General features: G+C 39.9%; 1 protein-coding gene across 1 annotated transcript in view; it reads right to left on the reverse strand.

The window, feature by feature from the left end:
* Positions 1 to 8,689: 8,689 nt before the first annotated feature.
* grin2bb (glutamate receptor, ionotropic, N-methyl D-aspartate 2B-b) overlaps positions 8,690 to 24,044 on the reverse strand; it is a gene marked incomplete at its 3' end in the record, with an annotated part of 115,703 nt that continues 100,348 nt past the window's right edge. Inside the window, exons 13-14 of the mRNA XM_079264301.1 lie at positions 16,324 to 16,562; positions 8,690 to 11,062 (exon numbers count right to left, since the gene is read on the reverse strand). Of these exons, the coding sequence (XP_079120427.1) occupies positions 8,690 to 11,062; positions 16,324 to 16,562 (2,612 nt within the window). The remainder of the gene's footprint in view (positions 11,063 to 16,323; positions 16,563 to 24,044) is intronic.

Consider the following 24,044-nt stretch of genomic DNA (forward strand, 5'->3'; position numbering starts at 1 on the left):
TGCTTTCTGCTTATCAATTAATAAAGATGCCTTGATGTTTTTTTTTTTTTAAAGTTGATCTTTAACCAAATAAAACAAAAGAAAAGAAAAAAACACACCTTCACCCATTAAATGTGTGCACTGTGTGTTATAATAGTTTAAGATTGCACATATCCTGGCCTGAAGTCATTAAAAAAGTTGATTTTTTTTTTATTAAGGGATTTATACGAATCAAAGATTTATCCCAAATGGGTGTACTCTGTTCTTTTTTTTACTTTTTAAAATTTTTATCAAAAGTCCATGAGTGTGAGTCAAAGTATTTACATACATCTTATTGTGCACGTACAATAGACAGTTATAACACACACACTCTGTCTCTTTTCTGTAAGAGCACACACAGAGGTAATCAAGCGTATGTATTCAGGCACATACATTAACAAATAATGAGATTCTATTCAAAAGGGGGTGAAAATAACCGGAAAGCAGTAATAATGAAAGAAGAGCCGCTTCTTCAGTGACAGTGAACACGCAAACTGAGCTTTCGTGTTGCTGAAATTATCGTCACAAACTTGTCAGAAAACTGATGCTTGAGATAAATGGCAACAAAATGATCTTTTGCTTTGCAGTTTTTTTGTTTTAGTTTAGCCATTTTTAGGTGAAGAAAACGCCAAAGGTCTTAAGAGTTAGATTGTGGTCTTCTCTTGCACAAAAAAAAAGGGGAAAAAAAATCACTCACACACACCTACAGTACTACATGGATCATCAGTACCAGTGAAAGTGGTAAAAATATATTTTTTTTTCTTCAAGAATATGCCTTACTCTTGGGCTAAAGATTAAGAAAAAAGAAACAAAGCAAAATACTAAGTGTATACATGCAAGTCCTTACAAACACTAGAGACTCCTCGTATCATACATACTGACTTGTCAATGGAAAGAAGAAAAGTCCACTAAGGTTTAACTGGGATGTACAACAACCTAAATAACAGATCCATTCATGTGCATAAATACTCCATTTTTATTCAGCAAAAATGACTTAATGTTATGTGTAAAGTGAACACCAGTGACCAGAGTGTAGAAGTTAGCTGTAATTCATAGAGCCTGTTGAACGCTTACGCTGCCATTTGGTGGTTTTAGAAGAGAATTTGTCTCAGGAGGTTAAAATCAATGTTAGAAAAATCAGTTAATCTCAGGTGACCCGTTTCCTGGACGGTGTTTTCTATCTGGCATCAAACTGCAGGAATATAATGTTATAATGAAGTAAACTGAAGTTAGAGTAAAGTTGTTCATGTAGTTTAAGATGATAAAACTTTTGCTGTGAACTGACTGGGGATGGGCGATACCGGGGAGTCAATACTTCGATATCGGCTTGTCAGAATATCAGTGTTGATGCATTTTTGAGTATTGTGAAATTCCCTCTACTGATTCAACACGTGCCTTCATTTTCAAAAAAATAAAAATAAAAATTATGTGAAATGCAGCAGTTTAGTCCGTCTGTGTCACATGATCATGGTAGCCTATCAGATATCTCGATATCATGATGACGCTACTGTTAGATTTTTAAAAAATATATATTTTATGGTTAATGTGTTTTTATTTTTTGTTTAAATATGTTTACTTTTAATTTTTTATATTTTTCCATTTAATTAATAAAAACATTATTAATCTCTATTTTAATTAAATAATCATTTAAAAATTTTTTAAAAAGCATTTCTTTAACATATTGATGACTTTGAGTTTTATGTATATTCCATGTTGGTCTTGTAATAACATGTGGAATTTATGTACACTGAACACTTATCCTTTTTCCTTTAGGGGACAAGAAGTATCGTTGTGGTATTGGTATCAAAGAAAAAGTACCATAAACTTATGGTATTGTATCGACAGGAAAAAACAAACAAAAATGGTATTGCCCATCGCTAGAATTTACACAATTAAAATAACTGAACTGAATAAAACAAAACCAAACTTCACAACATGTCAGAGAAGTTATAAACTGCAAGTCTTCCTTGAAGTTTGATTGTGCATTTAGGAACCATCTATCTATTAAAATACTAGAGCTTCTTTGTACAACACCTTTTTCTGTTCCTTCTGTTTTTTTAACCTACAGTTGACGAAACTCACATACCGTTTTGGACTTGAATGCAAATCTTTTGATTCATTAAAATCTCAGCATGTGAAACATAATAAGATGCAGTGGAGGGAGAAATGAAGGCTGCAGTATGTAATGAAATTACTTTTATATTTCTGGTCGATTAAAATGGAAATGCGAGTTTGGAGAGGAGTAAGGAGAACATAGCAGACAGAGGAGGAGACACACTCTTTATAACTATTATAACTTTGAATGAATAGCTCAGAAATTTTGAGAAATGTTCTCCGGCAGAATCCTATCAGAGAAAATCTTCCTGGCTTAAATTTCCTTGTTGAGTATAAATGTATTTAACTCGGCGTGAAGACTGTGAACAGGCAGAAACCAACTAATCCGCTAATAACGTAGTGATTGTATGACCAGTTTATTTTAGCACAGCAATGTGAAACCAACATTTTCAGTTTTGACAAGATTTGCTGCATCTTCTCCATGTAATATCTGCTTAAATATGGTTTTTAAAAGTACTTAAATGATATAATCGCAGCAGAAACATTGTATAAAATGATTAAAAACCATCAATATCTGGATTTCTTTACATCTAATTTCATTTAGAAGAGTATCATTTTAACTTTAAACAATATTTTAGTTTCATTTTGGTTTATATTTTTCTATGCGTAGCAGTATGATGCCCATCCATTAGTCTAAACTCAGTTTATCCAGTCCAGAGGGACTGGGGGGAGAACATAGTTCAATTCAATTCAATTCAACTTTATTTATATAGCGTCAAATCACGGCAATGCCATCTCAAGACGCTTTACAGACAGAGAAGAAAACATAATGAATAGTCTTTGTAGTAAAGGCTGTTTTATTCTCTGGAAGAACTGAGAACATTGCTCTTGATCTGAAGGTGGCAGGAAAGTCTGTCCTTGACACATCACCTGGGTAGAACTTTTTTCTCATGTGGCGTCTGAGAACTACTGTGTGATTGGTCAGAAATTTAACGTTAATTTGGAGAAGTGTGAAGCAGAAAGTTGTCTTCTCCACTCAACAAGGTTAAACAGTGACAAAAAAAAAATCTATGCATGACCTGTAGCATGTAAAGACACGAACGCCAACCCACGCAAAGCCACACCGTACTGGGGACCAAGTTTCTCACCACATATGAAAAAACTGGCCAAAACCAACTTTGTCTGCTGTTTTTGCCACTTTAAGAACAAGAACGAAGTTTACATTTCTTGCTGAGTATGTAACAAGTTGAAGAGGTGGAGATGAGAGAAGGGAAGCCATTTTCCAAAGTATACCTCCCAGATAGATCAACAATCCACCACAGAGCTATACCACATAGACCACGACCCAAACTCACACTTAAAGACGCATTAAGCATCTTTCCAACCTTAAAACTCTGCACTCCTGACTCATTAGATGGCACAATGACATCTTATTAAGTACAAATCCTGGAGCTGCTGCCCAGCAGCATCCCGAGGCCTTCACAACTTTTCCTTCTGGGACGCCGCTCAACGTTGCAGCTCAGTTTCACTTAGCACACCTCGTCACATGCTAGCAAGCAGATATAAACACAGCAGATGTTTTGAACGCCCACCGAGACTGATTCAACAAAGAAACACAAAAAGACAGTACATCAGGGGAGGAGAGGAAAAACAGAGCAAGAGAAAAGACAAGAATCAAGATGGATGCCGAATTAGTGATGGGACTTATGACTCTATCAAGGGAGCTGTTCATTCAGGAGCAGTTCACGTTAAAGAGTCTTTCAACAGACTGGCTCTTTTATGTTTTTCATGTATTTATTTAATTATTTATTTATTTTTTAATCATTATAAAAGACCAATGTTTTAATGATCTTGCTAGGTTGGTCCGTAGACTTACTTTTCTCCAACACAATTCCTCCAGCTCCACCATACTGCTCAATATACTCATAAACTGTCAGTCATAAGCCTTGATTACATTACTAATTGCACAAAACTCAAATATCGCAATAAAAAACCGGAATAGAAACACCTAAAATTTGAAAAGCCTCTGAAACAATTAATATTAACAATTTTCTCGCTTTTTTTTTTTTTTTTTGCAAAAAACTGAAATGGAAATGCTTTTCACATCTCTTTGTGGCTTGTTTTGTTTCGCCATTAAACTAGTAGGAAAGCAGGCATGCATTGTGCGCACGCTCCTTTCCTCAAGGAGAGAGAGATGAAAGAAAAACTGCTCTCTAAAAGGGACTCAGTTCCCATCATTCCCAGTAAAACTCTTTCAAAAGATTAGATTAGTTTGAGAATGTTGCATTGCTATAAATTAGCGATCAATAAGGGGACTGATATCCAAACTTCTAAAAGTTGTCTTCCTAACATAACCATGTTTTAAGAAGTCATGATACCTTGTGAAAGCAAAGCAATCTATGACACAAAGCTCCGCACATTGTATGGAATGGAAAAGAACCATATTTTAGCACCTACTGCTGAGTAAGAACCTCCTAGCAGGAACAGAATTTGGTTTATTTGACTTGCCCTTATCAAGAAGCTGTTTAACCACATTGGAAATAAGTATCATATTACTGTTTTGTAGAAAATGTCCCAAAACAGCTTGAAAAATCACACATAATATCGAAATAAAACTAATCTGTGTATGGATCAGATTATCTATGGCAACATTTTAATCCTGCTAGCTTAATTTTGGTCATTTTGACCAAATTTCTACGTTTTCTTTTTCCATTAGTCTTTGGGAAACAACCAGTCAGTGGAGGTCTGACTTGGAGCCTGGATCTTATGTTTTCTGCTTGTTTATTTTCTTAGGTATGACTTGTTTAGAACTGTAACTTTTGACGCCAAATGAATACCATGGTAACAGGCTTGGTTCCAGCAATAGGGTGAAACTATCCCTTAAACGTGGAATCTAGGTAAGATGGAGCTGCTGTGCACAATGGGGCTGCTTTGATTTTGTATTGTGTCCTTGTCTGTGCTGTACTTGGCAGTGAGAAGGACCCAACCAGGAATGATCTGATTTTATACGAGATGTCATCTTCCGGCGGTCAAAAGTGAAGCCTATGAGAGGGCCGAAAACTACCGTCTGGTCCCGTCCCCATCCGCTAGGGGCTTCAAAACAGAGTGAATCCCCATAGACTCCCATGTTAAATAGACCAACTGCACAGCAGAAATAAACATGTTTATAGCCTGGTTCAAAAATCCATTTTAGGTTTAATATGTCAATTTACCTTCATGAGAGCTGTGAAGAGGGTAAATTTTTTTGTAACTCCTCTGTTTAGAAGTAAATTTATTTCAAAATTTGGCATATTTAGGGGCATGTCCTTTTGATTGACAGCTGCCCTATATCCCAATGCCAAAAGGCCAAGTGTTACACAACTGCAGTTTTAACCAGTTAACGGCGTGACTTAGCTTTAGCCTACCTTCTGTTGGCTCTGGGTTAGCTTGGTTAGCTTTTAGCTACAGGCAGGTTGGAGTTTGATAGATGTCGAACGACACGCGTGATGGGAACCGCCCAATGAGATTCATTCAGAAACCTACAGGTGACGTCACAGAGGCTCCATCCTTCTTTTACAGACAGTCTATGGTTTCAAGTAATGCGAGGGTTCACATAAAAAAACTTATGTTTTTTGTTTGCCTTTTAAAAAATTGTATATTGCACAGTATATCATACAGGACCTTAAACTATTGTCTGAGAATGATTATTACCATTTCTCTGGCAACACCATCAGCAGTAGCAATGGCAGAATGATTCTGCATGAAGCTACAGTTTAATTAGACTATTGTTCCAGCATTTTCACACTAGAGTAAGATTAATTTATTGTCTCTATAAAGTCCAGCTCTGCCACAACTGATGACAATATACCCTCTTTTAGCCAGTCGGTGTCTCGCTTCTTTTAACTGACCCACCACATCACGAACCAAATAAATCAACAATTAGCTCATGGGAACTCAATAACATGTCAAGTAGTAAGCTCATATAACATGTATGTTTCATCCATTTTCATGGGATAAGATGCATGCTAGCCAGTGCACCCATCTCTGTGTAGTCTTTATATTTAGGGAATTATCAAAATTATCATGAAAAATTAAATCTAGCAACTTTTCTGGTGTTGTTGGAAACCTTTGGAGCCACTGAAATATTTTTCTGTGGACCCTGGCTTTGTCCCAAAATGTTTAGAGGTGGTCAGGTCCTACTGCAGAACCCCTGCCCAGCTACAGCCAGAGCAGACGTTCATCCCTCTCTGTCAGATCTACAAAAGAATTCCTCAGTCTCTTCTATAGTGTTATTCCTCTCCAGGGTCCATTACACGCACACAGAAAATTATAACAATCATTTAGCAACTTCTAACTACTTTAAGGACAACCAGTAACTACTGTCCTTACTGAGACATTAACCCTGATGCTCTCCCTTGTCAGCCTGTATTGTTTTTGACAGCTTCGTTAGTTTAATTAAATGTTTACATTGAGGAGTAATTAGATTTTCAACTGCGTTGTATAGATGTGTCACTCATTTGTTTGAATATCATTTCAGTCATGCAGTCCGATAAGCATGTATCTAAAAAGACTGTTTTTGTCAAACTAATTATATTTGCTGTTAAATGTTATGTAATCGTGTTATATAACTGGGCATATTCATTGTTCTTAGCTTGGTTCTGCTGTGTGAAAACGCTTCACGTTTATTTTTCTTACCTTTCAAAGGCAGTTATATCATAGTGACCCTTTACTTGCAGATTGCAGTTATTCTTTTCTTTTTATTCATAAAGTTAGCCTTTATCTTTTATCAGCAGCACACAATATTCATAGCACTGGTACACACAATCTCTCTAGAGATCCTCCAGCTATGTATAACTTGTTTGCACATTTAAGGGATGCATTCACATAAATATGCAGATTATAGAGATGTGATCTAAACTCTTTTTGGTGAGTTTTAGAAGTGCTGGTAGCGTATTTTGCAATTTTCAGTCACATCCAGGTGATATGCTTCTGCACAGTTTCCAGTCTTGACAATTATGAACTCATTTAACCAATAACTTTGTATAATGAGTGTTACCGATATTCCCTTTCCATCTGTCAGCATGTTTCCCCTTTGTTTGTGTTTTTCTTATATTTAACTCCAAAAACCATTTGTTATATTAGTTTGGGACCATGTTGGGAAAATGATTAATATTAAACTTTCTGTACTCCTCCCATTAGGTGGGATGGACTTGAAACAACATATATGACTAAATTAACAGCTTATCTCAGCTTATCTCAGTAAATATGGGTCTCTTCCTAACAGTCCATTGCATTTCTGTCCTAAAAAGCAAAATGGTCACGGACAGTTGAATCAGATCCTATGAAATAACGGTGAGAGGAAGACAAGCACAATAAATCCAAATTTCATTGCATTGATTCTTTCTGGGTCACTTGTTTGGTGTTTAGAAGTGATAAAAAAAAAAAGATAGGTAAATGATAAGGAATAGATCATTAGTTAGACTAACTGCAGGATTAATCGCACAATGAGCTTCTTGCCAGAAGACAAGCTTGTACACTTGTCTGTGTCCTTGTACTCGTTTGGGATCAGTAAAGAAATTTAAGCTTCCACAGCTGCAACAACCTATTTGTTTAGCTTGGAAAAATAGTACTGGATTTGTACAAAATAGCCTTGTATCTGACTTGTTCACTTGCATCTTGAGACTCCAAAAAATGGACTGATTGTTGAAAAGTGGATCTGTCTACTAACAGAAGATAGAAAAATCAGTGTTAGTCCCTTTAAGGCACATCCAGCTCAAAATGTGAGACCCTTTTGGTACTGCCAGGCAGAAAGTAAAGAAAACGGCAAATCAGTATGATGATGTTGCTTCTGCAGCTGGAAAAAAAAAAGACCTTCACAAGTTTATAAGTACATACAATGTACTCAGCAAGTCATGCCTCTTACGTACACTTAACAGCAATCATAGGTAAGAAAAGTAAAAAAAGAAAAGAAGGAAAAAGCAAAGAATTAATTGCAAAGAAGAGTCCAAAACACTGGAACCCAAAAAGATCTCTGCTGTTGTTTGGTCCCAGTCTCCCATATGCTTGTGAGTTAAGAAAGAATTAACATCATACAAATATGTAACATGAACTATTTAAAATGAATGAAATCTAAAAATCCAAACTGATCATCAAACACTGGAATAATATTCAATAATATTAACATTGTCAATACAATTATTGTTAGTTTACCCTGTTACTTCAGCAGAAGTGTAGATTTCTCATTCATGATTGTATTTCCGTTGCTAAACAAAATGTTCATTTTGGTGTTGAGGAACTGCAGAGGGGAGGGAATTACGATGAGCTAGTGACGAGAGCAGAGACGACTCCCCACCTACCTCCCTCGCTTCAGATCTCGGAGCGTTAGAGCAGTGTCGGAATACTTTCTTCTCATTAAAAACTTGCCTCCAAACTTCGCCACACATTACGCGGTAGCAGGCACTGTGCTTTGTCCAAATTCTTCATCTTGAGGAGTGAGAACAAAACACACACGGTTGGATATCCTCATTCTCTTCCCACAGAAAAGTCATCCGCCTGTGCCGTTTCCCTTTTTCCTCTCCTCTTAGTTTCTTCACCCACTTCATCTTCTCGGTCTGGCTTTCTTGCTTCGTCTTCACTCTCAGACATCTGACTCAATGCTGGAGAGTTTTTCATAAACGTGTCCATTGCTGGCACCATTGAATGGTCTCTGTCCCTGCCCCAAACCTAACGTGTCCCTGCCTCCAGGTAACAGTTTGTTGGCCCCATGGTGGTTTCCCATTCCTCCTGCCCCACCCAGACATAGATCTTTGGGGTACCTTGAAGCCACATTGGACATCACCCCAGCTGTGGCAGACGCAGGCAAATAGGAAGTTGCCCCCATGGAGCTGCGGAAGTCCCCTCCTCGGCTGTTGTTGAGAAGTTGCTGCTGCTGCTGCGTCTGTGGCTTTTTGATGTAGTATGGTTTGGCACCATGTAATAGACACTGGTCATCGCCGAAGGTTGGGATGAAGGGATTCTGGTTCACCTTATCTGGGTAGAGAGATTTAGACAAGGAGTAAGTCCCGGCCCCTCTGCTACCACCGCCACTACCACCACCACCTCCCATCATAGCTCTGTCTCTGTCCCTCAGGTCTCTTTCCCCCACCGAACGCCGATGCAACCCACCTTCGCCTCCACGGAACAAACTGAAGGAGGAACCTCCTGTTGCCCTGTCCCCGCCTATTCCTCCAAACATGGGAGACTCTCTGTCACCTGCATATCTCTCAAACATGTGAGCATAGGGGCTGGGACCCTCCATGAAGCGGTCTTTGTCTTTTAAGCTCACGCTCCGGGGCTGAGGAAACTGACCTCCAATGCCCCCGCCAACCCCTCCCATGCGTCCTGCTCCTTCCCTCTGCAGGTCCACAAATGTATCATAGGAGTGTTGCCTCCTTAACACTTTCCCACCTGGCCCTAGCTTCCTGCGCTGAGCCTGAGTTTGTGTTTGGCTAGGTCCTACGCTGTTCTTCCCTCCAGCAAATATCATGTTGTTATCCTCACTGATGTTATAAAGGTTGCTTGGCTGCATCTTACAGGAATCACAGCGCTTGCATGTGGCAGAGTTGGGGCGACTGCTGGTCCCACCACCTCCGCTAACTAGGCATGTGCTGGATCCTCCTCCACTGTGATGACACACACTGTGGCAGTTACGACACTCCCAGTCCCCTCCTGCTATGCCACCCCCTCCTATTCCTGAAACCCCCTTTTCCCAGCAAGTATGGGCTTGCTGCCCTGCTGACATTACACCAATCCCACCTTTACACTCTTGTTTCTTACCTTTACCTTTGAGGAAATCTTCTACTGGTACTAAACTCTTACAGATACCACCACTGCTACCACCGCCAACACCGCTTCCCCCACTTCCACCCTCTTGCTCCCACTTGGCCTTGCCCTCCTTGGAGCGGAACTGGTCCGCATAGAAATCCCTCAAGTTGTCTTTGTCTTTGCGGAATAAGTAAGGTGAAGAATTACCGGCTCCTCCTCCCCTCTTCCGCTCCAGGGTAGGTGAGACTGGACGGTGTGCCAGTGGCCCGTGGGGAAAGTGGTGATGGACGGTGTGGTGGGGTCTCCTCCTGAAAGCGTTCAGCTCTATCTCGTCCTGTTCCCGTCTGCACTTGGCAGAGGCCGGCCTCTTTTTCAGGCTGTCCCTGTACAGCTTACGTCGCTTGGTGTTGCCTTCAAGGTTGCCATAGGTAACAGTGTGGGTGGAGATGTCTGACACATCAGAGCGAATGTTCCCATCATCACCCCCTGAGCCTCCCCCGCCCCCTCCACAGTACCTTTCATGCCCGCCAATGAGCCCCGTGCTGGATGCGCCTCCTTTAAAAGAAAACCTGCCATACACGTTGCTTCCCTTGAACCCACCCTGATTGGAATCCACAGAGGTGTGACCGGCGATCAGGTCAAATTTACTTGTATTCCTGTGAGTCATGGAGGGGCGGGGTTGGGTGGTGAAGATCGGCGCTACTCCTCCCCCCAAACTGTCGCAATCGAACATGCCCCCTTCCAACGAGCTAGTGCTGCCTAAACTACGCGGCCTATTAGGCGGGGGGCCGGACATACCCAGAGCTGAGGCCGGGTGGTGGTGCCGGTAATGGTCCTGGTACAGGTTGCTGTCCTTCAGGGGCAAGTTGCCAAAAGTCCTTTCAACTTCGCTGATGTAGTCACTGAACATGCCGTCTTCTGGCATGTAGGGTGGCGCAGTCTTGCAATCCGCAGGATGACCCACCAGGCTACGCCGGTGCTCCTGGATGTCATAGATGGCCGACTCACGGCCGCTGTGGCTGTACTCCAGGGCAGCGTGTGGTGAGCCGTTAATGCCTGGGACTGCAGTCATGTCTTTGGCAGTGCGGAGCAACCTGAGGATGTTGGAATGGGTGTTGTTCATATTCTTCTTTATGGTCGAAGAAGGCGAGTCAATGGTTGACTTGTTTTCCTCGATCTGTACCCCATGGATGCAGCTGTAGATACCCTGTAATGAGAAAATAAAAAGAGAAGGAATATTGAGATGGAAAAAGAAGTTGTGACCGAACATGGAATGAAGAAAGAAGAGTGAGAACAGCAAGATATGCAGCACAAAATTAAAATTTGAGGAATAGTAAGGACGAAAATGGTTTTATTCTTACAGACAGCCAAACATCATAGACAGATGGAAACAAACAGGAATAGGCAGAGATGTTGAAGCATGTGTTTTTATGACCACCTCTTGTTTACACATGATTTAACAGTAGTAAAGTGTGAGTTCATGAACAGGTTCTCTCTGGGGAACACTGTAAATCCTCATAGTTATGACTCAGGACTCAGACACATAACAGACAGATAATGAAAAGAGTTGCTCATTGTCTTGATTGGTAACACAAGTAGCTTATTAAGCATGTGATTTTGACCATCGATTAATTGACCTAATCATATAATATAGGAAGCTGCTGGCAGTTTTATACTTTCCCTCTTTCATTAAAATCCAATCAAGCTTTCATTTCTTTGAACTGCTTGTCTTAGACATTAATAACATCCATTTTAAACGTCATCCTCTATCCATATGTTTGTTTTGATTGGATGGTAAAAGCAAGCTTTTCATCTCAGCTATTTGTGACTAGAGTCAAACAAGCGTGTGCAAATAGGGGCTGAGGGAATCTGGTCAAGGCGACAGCCAATTCCAAAAGGTCGTGGACACACTATGCACCAGCCAGCATGCGGGCCAACATTCCTCAAAGGCGTCAGCTTGTCAGAAACTGTTTCTGTCTCTTCGTCGCTTCAGCAGTTGCTAAGCTTTGCTCGTGAATGAGGATTGTGAGCTTTTTTCTCTTATGGCCCCAGTCTTTCACTGTGTGAGTGTTATCTCAGTTTCCAGGTGCTTTGGTGAGTGACAGCTGATCCAATGGGATCGTCCGTTATTATCTCTCTATATCTACTGCTATTATGGCTGCTGTGAAAGGTGGTAGAACAGAGGTTACTTGCACATTCTTGTGTCTGAACTTCTGAATACTTCCTTTTTCTCCTGCTACCAGCTTTTTTTAAATAAAAATATCACTCTTGCCAGCTGACCTCTTTTTCGGTCTATGCATAATGTTAGCCTTTTGCAGTTTCACCAATTGTCCATCATATAACTTTCTAGAAGTTGTGTACTTGCTTCACTGAGTCCACCTGTTCGATTGCTTGTTAACATAAATAGCTAAACACGTCAGCAACTCAGCATATTTAGGCATGTTGACATGGACAAGGCAACCTGCTGAGGTTCAAACTGAGCATCAGAATGGCAAGAAAAACTTGGATTTAAATAATTTTGAACACGTCATGTTTGTTGGTGTCAGATGGGCTGGTCTGAGTATTTTAGAAACTGCTGATCTGCTGGGATTTTCACAACCATTTGTGGCGTTTGCAGAAGACGGTCTGAAACGGAGAAAGACTTTAGTGAACTTCTATTTTCCGGACCCTGTTGGTGTCAGAGGTCAGAGGAAAACTGGTGGACTGGTGATGACAGAAAGACTACAGTAACTTAAATGACCACTCATTACATGGAAAGTATGCAGAAAAGCATCTCTGAACACACAATGTGTCCAACCTTGAGGCAGATGGACCATGTACCACTCTTTTCTTCCAAGAACAGGAGAACAAGGCTGTACTTTACGTAGTCTCATCAAATTTGGATTCTAAAAATTTGAAAAAACTTTCCATTTCAGCTTCAAAATTCAGATGTAAACAATATGAAAGCATGGATCCATCCTGCTTTGTTTCCATTGTTCACGCTGGTGGTGGAGGTGTTATGGTATGGGGGATTTTTTCTTGGCGCATAAGCTCCTAAAAATGTTTCGAAATCACTGAGGAATATTTCCAACACCTTGACTAATCCGACATGATGAATGAAAGCTGTTCTGGTGAAAAGGGATAAGTCCATGATTGTATATGTGCTGCGCAGTTTTAAATGTTTTTCTTTCTCACGCTGGTGGCAACAAGCTAAATCTGGTATATCAAACCTAAAAAAGAGAGAGATTAATGCCAGTTCAGTGAAACAAAGGACAATGTTAATGCGCTCGGGACCATTTCTCTTATTTAATGGCCCTGCAGGTCAGCTGAAGTGCAAATAAACTAAATGACATTACAATTAGAGCCACTTTCTTCCTCAACACATAAACACTGTTGTCCTTTTGTTAAGCAAAATAAATAAATAGAATAATTTACTTACAGCAACCACCTGCCTCTTAAAAGGTAACATTATGCAAATGAGTAACATCTCAAGTGATTATTTATATGGACCCAATTTACTTGGAACAAAGGTGAGGAAGAGGAGGGTTTTGTTTCTATCAAGTGTTTTTTCCTCTTTCTTTTCTCCTCTTTTGGCTCAGCTACTTCTGTAACCTCTGGTCTTTACTAACAAATGGAACATGAAAGAATTTAATAAAAATTTCTGTTTTTATATCATTCTTTCACGCAAACCATGAATCAAGGAGCTGTTGTGCTTCCTGAAGGCGCTGAAGAGGACGTTTAAATTAAAACAAACAAACAGTCGTGAACGTGGTCAGGGGATTGATGGTTTCAAAAAAACTCAGATGTTTCATTTGTGTAAACATTTTAATCAAGTTTTTATGGTTTTCTGAGGTGGAAGCAAACACATAAATGTGGACACACACACACACACACACAAAGCACAAAAAGGATGTTTAATAAAATAATGACATTACATAAAACACAACAAAACAACAATTACACCTTAAAAAATACGTCAGAAAACACATTTTGCAAAGAGGTTTTTCTGAGTAACTGTTCAACCTTTTTCTCTTTGTATTTTGTTGATTTACTTTATTAAATTTAATGTTTTGTGCTTTTTTTTTTTTTTTTGTTGTAAAATTCTTTGTATAAAATTTTAGTGGATTGTTTTTGTTCTGCTAAATTTTGGCTTTCACCTCGGGGCTACCCTGGCGTTTGCTCATATTTTGCTGTGATGAAGCTGTTGAGTCCTGGAGCTGCAGGTCAGCACAGGAAAAAGCTTTTTCAGATAAAACCCTGCATGTGCTGCACTCACTGCTGGGTTTAGCACACCGGTCGGCAACGCTGCAAAGTACAAAGCGAAAAAACTCAATTTTTCCAAACTTCAAGCATGTCACTTTGCTTCGGCAGGTGGATAGCTCCAGGTTTGTATGCAGTATACGTGTCGCAAGCAAGGAAAATGCATCTTTTCCGGGCCCAGCGTGAGCTCCGCCAGTGATGGAATAACACTGCCCTGAATGGAGCAAGAACTCTCTCCAAAATGGAAGTGGAAGAATTCCCACTTTGATAAAGAAATGCCCACATGAGTTGTGCAGAGACCTTCACTTCCCTGAACGTGCCAAGCTGCTTTGTGGCACACAGCAGAACTATGCTGTGCTCTCCGATAACGGTTCTGTGGAGGCAGCGCCACTGTTTCTTCCTCTTTTTTTTTCTGTATCCGGATACCTGCTTCGTGTCTGTTGACTGTGGGAATATTTGACACAATGCTGCATATGCAGCTCTGCTCAGGGTAGCTACAAACTGGCAAGGTGATTAAATTATGAGCAGCAAAGCACAGTGGTGCAGACATCGAATCTGTCTGACAGAGATCAATCAATCTATCCATCTATGAAAATATTAGTTCATTTTAGGAACAGGTTTAGGTACTAAGTGTAGCATCCCTTCTTTTAACAAAAGTCTGTAAAACTTTGACAGTAAATAACGGACTTTTGAGGAGAAATGTTGCATGATTCCAGCTGCAACAGTCTGGGGTCTTTTCCCCATTGCATCTTGTCTTTTAAGTTTCCATTGAAAGATCTGGACTTCTGGAAGTTACGCTTCTGTTATGAAGGCATGTTGTTGGGAACACATGCAAGATGTCGTCTGACATTATCTCCCAGAAGTATGCAAGGCCTTTCCTTAAAGAGGGTGGGCTAAGGCAGTGGTTCCCAAACCTTTTGAACTACGACCCCCAAGATAACATTTACTGGTGTTTGCAACCTTCCATTCCTGCAAAAAATGGATTGAAACATCGACACAGGTATGCTTGAAGCTGTGATGGAGATGCTTCTGTGAAATTAAAACTCTTCTATGCACTGTTTGCAAATAACAGCGTTTTTTTATTGATTGTTCTATACTTCTTTTTATTTTATTCTCAAACTTCCCGTTCGAGGAGCCGACAGGTGTTTCCAGATTCTTCCACCCTTCTCGGGTCATAATTAGCCTTTACGTAGACACAAGGACCTTGCAGCACTGATGCTGTCCTCTCAGATGTAAGAGTTGTCAGTTCCATTGGCACAAAACGTCCCCAAACACCATTAGAGATGCTGAAATGAGCACTGGTAACAAGCCAGTTAGTCCATTACCTGTTTAGTCTGCAGGAACACGGCATTCATGGTTTCTGAAGAAAATGTTTTATTTCATTTCCTCCGATGAGCTCCGGTGAAGGGAGAGAAGCACGCTCATTTCTAGATGCTTCTTTTCATGATGAAGCTTTAACCTGCTATTGTGGATGACACAGTGAACTGTGGTCACTGAAAATAGTTTTTGGACGTGTTTCTGGTTTCCATTAGAGCTGCTTGAGATTCTGGCAATCACAGACACCATGTACGGACTTTCAGCCGTTCCCCTGCATACAGAGACGTTCTCAGTTTCTCTGATTATTTTATTGATATCATGTATAATGATTTATCACTGAGTCGTTGCGATTTTACATGGAGGAAAATGCTCCAGATGATTTGGAGACGCATTTATCCTCCATTTTTACAGCTCTTTTCATTCCTAACTTTGTAAATAACCAGCTGCAGGTGAATCCATTTCATTGTTACATGTTTTCCCAGCTGTTTCTTCTTCATACCAGTGACTTTTCCAGCCTTTTGTTGTCCCTGTTTAACTTCTTTTAAGGACGTTGCTGCCATCCAATTCAAAGTTGGCTAATAACATATCAGGTTTTCAAACTTAAAACAGATTTTTATTGCCTTTTACATCAATCTCACTTTGTTCGTTGTTGCTAATAATCGTTTATTATAATATTATGCTACATTAACTAATATAAGAATGAACATATATAAAGATTCTGATGCAGAGAACAAGGTTTTGATGCAAGTTTTGTTATTTAACAGTTTCCTGGACTAAAATAGCCACTGGTGTGCTAGATGAGTCATCACATCCCCCTGACCGACTCGATACACCTCAACCACGGCCTGTGGTTTGGATCTTTCTGTCAAGAGGACAAAGGTCAGAGCTAAAATAAACCCCAAGCACACTCACTCTGCTGATGGAGAAGGTGACCCCAGGCTTTCCCGAGCACACGCCCATGAAGCAGAATCGCAGCTGCCAGTAGAACAAATGTTCACAGATGAAGGTGATGAGTGACAGGACCATGGCGGCCCCGAGCATGTAGAAGACCCCCGCCATGTTGTCCACGTCCAGCTGGCTGCTCATCACCTCATTCTTCTCGTTGTGGCAGATGCCCGTCAGCCATAAGGCCTCAAACTCCTCCATCTCACCTGGACACACAGACACACGGGTTACTGCGTCAATGCGGCAGTCAGGTGTGACCTGCACACCTCAGCGACTCTGCCTGAAGGTGTCTGAACGTATTAAAGTGCAAAAAAAACAAAAAGAAAGAAAAAAAGGAGGCACATTTTCTTCTGTTGATGCCAAAAACGGCTCAGGTCACATGTACATGTAACAGATGTCATGTTGCGTTAGTGTGACTGAATGCTGCCCAGAGCGTCGCCCTCATTGAGGATTGGTACGCTGGGCCTTCCCTCCTGTGTTTTGGGAACTCACACAACTGCCTGCTGGGATCTGACGGTCCTTAGAGAGGAAGCGTACGCGGTCATGTGACCAGGATGTATCAGTTCCACATCCCTGAAGAGGGAAGGGGGGCAGACCTTCAAAATGGGGAGGACAAGTCTAGACACATTTGTTTGATCTGCATCAATACTCTTTTTTTCTTTTCCATATATTTGTGTGTACACATGTTCCCACTTCTTGCATAACACCATGTCAGCGTCAGACGGCTGCTGGCTAGTTTTCACAAGCATACTTGCACCTAAAATCGCCTGAGTGTAAGAGGAGTAGCATGCCAATCTGGCATTATTAATATGCTAACAGGCAACAAACAGAGCTGTTAACTAAAGTGCAGAATAATTGGAGGTGTTGCGTTTTGCTTAGCTTGTAATTGTCATTTAAAAGCAGTTAGCCTCATTTGTCATCCTGCTGTTTGACATGTCAAGTTGGATCCACACTTAATTTTATGCCACGGACATGTAAATAAATGTTGACACCTCGTGGTTATTTAACATTTTGCTGTGAGATCAGATCAGGCGACAAAAAACCAGGAAGAAGAGGAAACACAACAACCGATTCAGCTGGATTCAGACTTGAATCGTTTTCCAAGCAGAGATACGAAACCTGCAAAACTTGTTTAAACAAAAAGAGAGAAAAAACGGACAGATGTTAATGGTTATACTGGTTTTCAGTGCATAGATCAGTCACCTCCCAACCAATTATCTCCAAGATTTCACAGCTTTTTTTCTTGTTTTCATCTAAAATGCCTGATTTTCTGTCAAATTTACTGGAAAGTTTTATATATGTATATTTGGTTTATCTAACATTGTACATAAACTCTACTGTAAATGTACCAGAGGTAGTCAGAGACAGACGTTCAGCTTCAGCATGGCTGATTCTTATTAAGCCATAAGCCCTCCTGGATGAAAGCCCGCCGCTATTATATCTGAACAGTATTTGCTTGTTTTAGAACAAGTGGTGTGAAACAAACTGAAAGTAATCCATTAAGAATCGCATCAATAAGCAAAATCTGTGAAGTGAAATCCAGATTATTGGCTTTGTATTCCTCCTCCCATTGCATCATCGCTCCCATCCTTCTCCTCCTCCTCCTCCTCCGCCTTCAACCGTTCCCTTTTTGTTGTTCTGAATGTGCATCTGTTCTAAATATTCTCTACGTAGAAATGCTCCACTTTGCTGATGTCAAGCCCGTACAGAAATCCTCCCGCCACGCATAACGACATTCTCATGCCCTGACTCAAACAGGACAGGACAGATGTGAATGAACATACATGAATCCGATGTCTTAATCTGAACTACTGTATGTGTGCCGACAGCCAAGCGATGGTTAGGAGGTCGCCTCGGCCGCACAGACGCAACAATCAGAGCACTGAGACATCAGTGCTGTTTGTGATGTGCGTATGTGTCCGTGTGTCATCTTGCTGGGAAACACACACTCAGGCATGTACACACGTTACATGAAAGATTTCCAACAGTGTATGTTGGAGTCAGGAGATCAAATCCAAGGTGAATGTTCTGTCCGGACTGACCTATTTATCCATGAGGAAAGCCACAACAGAGAACAATGTAGCTTCGAAGGCCAACTGTGTGTGTGTGTGTGTGTGTGTGTGTGTGTGTGTGTGTTATAATGTGGCAGGAAGTAAACAACACAGACAGTAGACATTACATTAACTGTATTCTTGGAAGGCAAACGTTCACATCAGAAACATTTGTTTCTATTATGTTTGATACTTTTCTAAAAATACAAGAAGTCATTCATGAACAAACTGATTCTTTTCGTGTGTTTTGGGCTGGATTCACTTTCAGGAGTTGGTTTTGTTTGTTTAATCAGTTTTACTGTTGTGAAATAGTTTATTTACAAGTTGACTCTTATTGCATTTATTTTATATGTATATGTAAATATATATATATATATATATATATATATATATATATATATATATATATATACATATATATATATATACACATCATGATTATTTCCGTGCAGTTTTTCATGTAGTTTACTGTCGACACGTGGCGGTTTTTACGTGCTTGATACACTGTCGTACTGTGATTGCAGCACAAATACACTGTAATACATGACGAATATCCCTAAAAAGGACAATAAAGTTAATTCTGATGCTAATTCTGACTTGTTTTGACAAAACACAAACAAAATCTACAGCTAAACATCTGCAGCAATGCAACAAACCTCTCAGTTTTTACTTCTTTCCATTCTTAACACATAAAAACTTATTCTGAGATGCTGAAGTATGAAGTCAATCTAATCAACAGCATTTCTCTCCATATAAATGAACCAAACCAGAGTGTTTAACAGTGACAGAAGGATTTCTTACAGGGTGAGTGAAAGCACTGCTTTTAGACAGAACAGATGTATATTGCGCATGTTTAAAGACATCAGTCTGACTGTTGGGAAGCAGTTCCTCCAGGTTATTCTCAGCGTTACCCACAGAGTCAGCACACACAGCTCAGGTCTGGTACTCACCTCAACAGAGGTGAGTTTTTCTCTCTTATAGCATCGTTTCCAAATAAAAGCCTCAGACACAGATGTGACTGAAATGCTGTCAGAAGCATGGTGGTGATCACGCCCCTGACTCTGAATCAGAATAACTTTTATTGCCATCGTCTGTGAACACAATTCACAGACTAGCAACTTGTTTCTGTGATAAGGTGCAACATAAAAACACTGAATAATAATATAAAAGTAGAAATACAGCTATTTTACAAATAAGGTAAGGGCATGCAGAAAATTAAACATATTTAAAAAATGTATAATAAAAAGTAAAGGTCAACATAATCTCGTATAAATACATGCAGACATGTACAACAGCATTCATGTTGGTGATTCTGCAGAATGACAAAAGCCATCCAGACAGAAGCTTTTGTGTGGATTAGAAGTCAAATGAAGCTTTTCCTTAATAAAACACTTGAATGCAAAACCAGTAAAAGACTACATGAACTGGGAGTCTTTTCAGTCCAAGTAGGCTGATATGTTAAGTTTTTCTTTTTTACTTTTTTTCTCATAGTCATGCAAACAACAGTTGATGTGATGAGTTGCATTTCCACTGCAGTTCCTCTCAAAATAAATAATATTTAATAATAATAACAATAATAAATTTTGTTTATAACACACTTTACCTTTAAATCCAAATCTCAAAGTGCTACTATGAACCAGGTTAAAAAATGAAATTAAGATAAAAAGAATAAAACAAGAAACAACAACAAATATAAACAGCAACATAAAAAACCATGAGATTAAATCAGTGATAAAATGTTTTTTTTTTTTTTAAAAAGGGAAAGTTTAAAAAGTGATTAAAAAACAGCCTCTCATCAAGTGATTGCTGTGATAGCCTCCAGCTTCCGCGACCCTGAGGTGGACGGTTAAGTGAATGAATGAATGAATGAATCAAATCAATCAATCAGTCAATCAACGACCAAAGATGTTTCCATTGAATGATATTTAGTGCATAAGCCATAATTACAGCTTGTGCCATGTCGCTTTGTTTTGCACTTTGAGAAAGAAAATTATTATTATTATTATTATTATTATTATTTATTTATTTTTTCTATAATCTATTTATTTTTTCACAGTTCTGGACTCCCTACAGTGGATTTGAAGCAGCTTTTTACAGCTCTTCTCCCTCTTCTTTTTGTCAAACTGCATTTTGCTGTTTGCTATCAAGGATGTTGATTATTTTTTAATCTTTAATAATTTGTAAAAAGATTTCCGGCTCCTCCTCCATCCACTCATATTCCACCATCTTTACTGGAAATGAACTGGTCACATGACCCTCTATGTCATGCCGGTAACGTGTTTCCATTACACTTTAGGAATACATTTCTACATTAACATGTCTGAAAAACCACCTTATGAGAGCTTTAAAACGGTTTAACAACATTAGAGATGATTTTTCTAGCTGTGTTTATATTTCCAGTATTTATTGCGTCATTCAGGTTTTGCGCCGTAACAGAAACGTTGTTGTAGTTTCTGGGTTTTGGTTTTGGTTTTTTTGTATTCTTCTCATGTTTAGTTCTGGTTTTTTGACTTATTTTATAGTTTTTTTTTTTCTTGTGTATTTTTTTCTTCTGCTTCCTGTCTTTAATTGACCTGGTTTAAGTTTGAGCTGACCCCCTTCAGCTGTTTGTGTCTTCTACACGTTCATTTCTGTTCCTCCCAGCCAGTACTTCCATCGTGTTTCCATTCCCTGTAACGACTTTGTCCAAGTTTTCGCGAATCCTGTTTTGTGTTTATGTTGACTAAATCTCAGATTCCTGCACCTGCCTGCCTCAGCCACCTGCATTTGGGTCCACAGAAATCGTGACAGCTAACAGCTCATATTGTGATGCCACCCACACAGATGGAAACGCACAATCTGATGCTGCGAGCCAAAAACGGCGGTTATCCTGTCCATACATAAATGACAAAGCCAGATTATCCAAGAACCCTAATCCTGGAAGGCGTTTTCCTACAAGTTCATCTGTTAGTTACCAGAAATGGTGTTTGCATGTGGACAAGAATGCATAGGAAACACTACATTTGTACTTGGTTTGTGGAAGCAGAATATAAAGAACGAGGAGTATCATGACCTGTCCAGCTTGGAGCTGACTTTCAGAACCAAACAGGCAGCAAAGCTGTGTCAGCTCAGTCTCTTCACAAGTTTCCTTTGTTAAGATTCTTAATAAGGACGAAACAGTACTAATAGTGATTCTCAACCTGCCTTTTGGCCATAATAACCATGACGTGAGATGATATGAGGAAAGCTCTACGTTTAATAAATGGCCGAGCCTTTTTTCTGTAACTCACTGACTAAACAACTGAAAGACCTGAACTGCTTTTAGCTGCTCAGTGTTAAAGACACACGGAGGGAGATGTTCACCACTGTATCACACTCCAGAGCTGAAGTCTTCGTCCTGCTGTCTGTGGCAAAATCTTGCCGTAAAAATGTTCAGTTTGCCAAAATCCCGGACCAGCTCAGTCTGCTCGGTGTTAACCAGCGGTGTGCAGTAAAGGCTGAAATAAATAAATGGAAGAATTCCATTTCCATCATTAGTTTACTTTGTATAAATGTTAAAGTGACCTTGCTAGTGAAGCTTAAATGATTTTCACCTCTTTCTTTTGAGAAAAGTGTGAATACGCTCCTGGTTGTGATGACATACAAAGTTAAATAGTTTCGGGGGGGATGCTATGGAATCATTTAGCAAACTTTGCATGTTTTTTAAATGGTGTCTTTACAACCTTGACTGTTTGAATAAACAAGCACTGACCTGTTTCCACATTTAAATGATCATTTGTATGTCTGGCGCTACAAACCGCTCACCGCGCCGTGTCAACGTGCAGCAGCACATTGAAGCACATGGACTTTTTCATTCATCTCATTTTTAATAAAAACGCTCTGAAATTGAGCGTGCACGCTGAGCCGTGCGTCCTGAGTGAAGAGTTGTCTGTCAACTCCAGGCAAATAGTTCACGCTTACATTTTTAACCCTGTTAACCCGAACAAACGCTTCACATGTTTCCTATCTAACTACTCCTACACATCACTTTTCTCTGCTATCACACACGTTCACATGATGTGGGTTTTGGAGTCTTGCCGAAAGACACTTTAACAACTGTCAGTGGCTCAGGTAAAATTAGACATGTATAAATTTTATTATTTCATTATTTTTGGATGGATTTTACTCTTGTGTAGTTATCACTCCAGTTCTCTCCTCATTGGGGTCCTCTCCACCTGCTCTGACTGCATGGGTGTTGCTGTGGAGGCTGTCCCTGCCTGGGTGTTAGGATCCAGCGCTGCAGCCTCACAGTTGGGGCGTGGGTCCTGTCTGCCTGGACCTGGATGGCCCCCATTGTGACGGCCTGGGTGGTTGTGGGTGGGGGTACCCCTTTGTGTAGATGCACCCTGAGGATATCGTTTCCTTATCTGGTGCACATGTACCTGGCCATTTGTCTTCTTTTAACTGTTATAGGGGCTAATAGGCATGGGTGAGGGTGGTTGCGGGTGGGTGTAAGGGGACTATGTGTGTGTGTTTGTGTTTTATCTATTTGATGTAAAGCACTTTGTATTGTTTTTTTTAAGCACGAAAAGTCCTATAAAAATAAAGTTTGATTTGATTTGATGACAAAACACATATGATAAGACCTGCAGTGATGGAGGACGCCCTCAGCAGAGAGGCTACTGGGGGGGGAAACGAGTCTGCTGTAAGTTAGTCTCTTATTTGCTGTATTTTCCATGCACACCACATATTTACTGAATAAATGAGTAATTTGAGCCTATTTTAAACTTTCTACAGCTAAAAACATCTTTGACACAACCAACACGCAGACACAGGCATATTTAAGACTAAATAAAGGGACTCATATTTTATTTATAAATTATCTACAACCTAACTTAATTATAAATACAGATAATATGTGAGATTAAGACTTTCTCTCTTAATATAATATTTTTTTATTGAATACGGGTGTCTTCATTTGAACTTGAACAGCAGATTTTGGCATTTCTAATAAAAACTTTCTGTTGTTAATAATAAACAGAAAATATTATTTTGTTTTGAATAAACATGGTGTTAAATATTTACAGCTTTGCAGAAGAAAACACACATACGTTGCTTCTAATATCAGACTGGCAAACTTATTAAAACATGTAAAATCCATCCATTTTCTGAAGCGCTTGGTCCAATTCAGGGTTGTGGGGAAGCTGGAGTCCATCCCAGCTGTCACTGGTCCACTCAGAGACCAAACACCACTCACACTCACTCCTAGGGACAATGCAGAGTAACCAATTAACCTAAGTCTTTCAAAAACCCGAGTTACCCGCAGAAAACCCACGCACACACCGGGAGAACATGCAAACTCCACACAGAAAGCCCACCATTCAAACCTGCCTCCAGCTGAGACTCGAACCAGTGACCGTCTTGCTGTGAGGCCACCATGCAGCCCTAAAACATGCAATAAACTGCCTTAAATTAATTGAGAATAACTGCATTAGAATAATTTCTCTGGCTATATGATTGCATTAAGTCCTGCAACAGCTCGCAGGTTATGAACACAATCTACAGCTGCGAGCGTTTCTCTGTGGCGAGTACAGGATCTCATTTCACAGGCATCATGTTAGTCATCGTTAGTCACTCCAGTCATTAGTCACTCCTTGTTGTACACAACTAGGACACGGA

This window comes from Telmatherina bonti (assembly GCF_933228915.1).
Source record: "Telmatherina bonti genome assembly, chromosome: 3".
Taxonomy (NCBI): Eukaryota; Metazoa; Chordata; class Actinopteri; order Atheriniformes; family Telmatherinidae; genus Telmatherina; species Telmatherina bonti.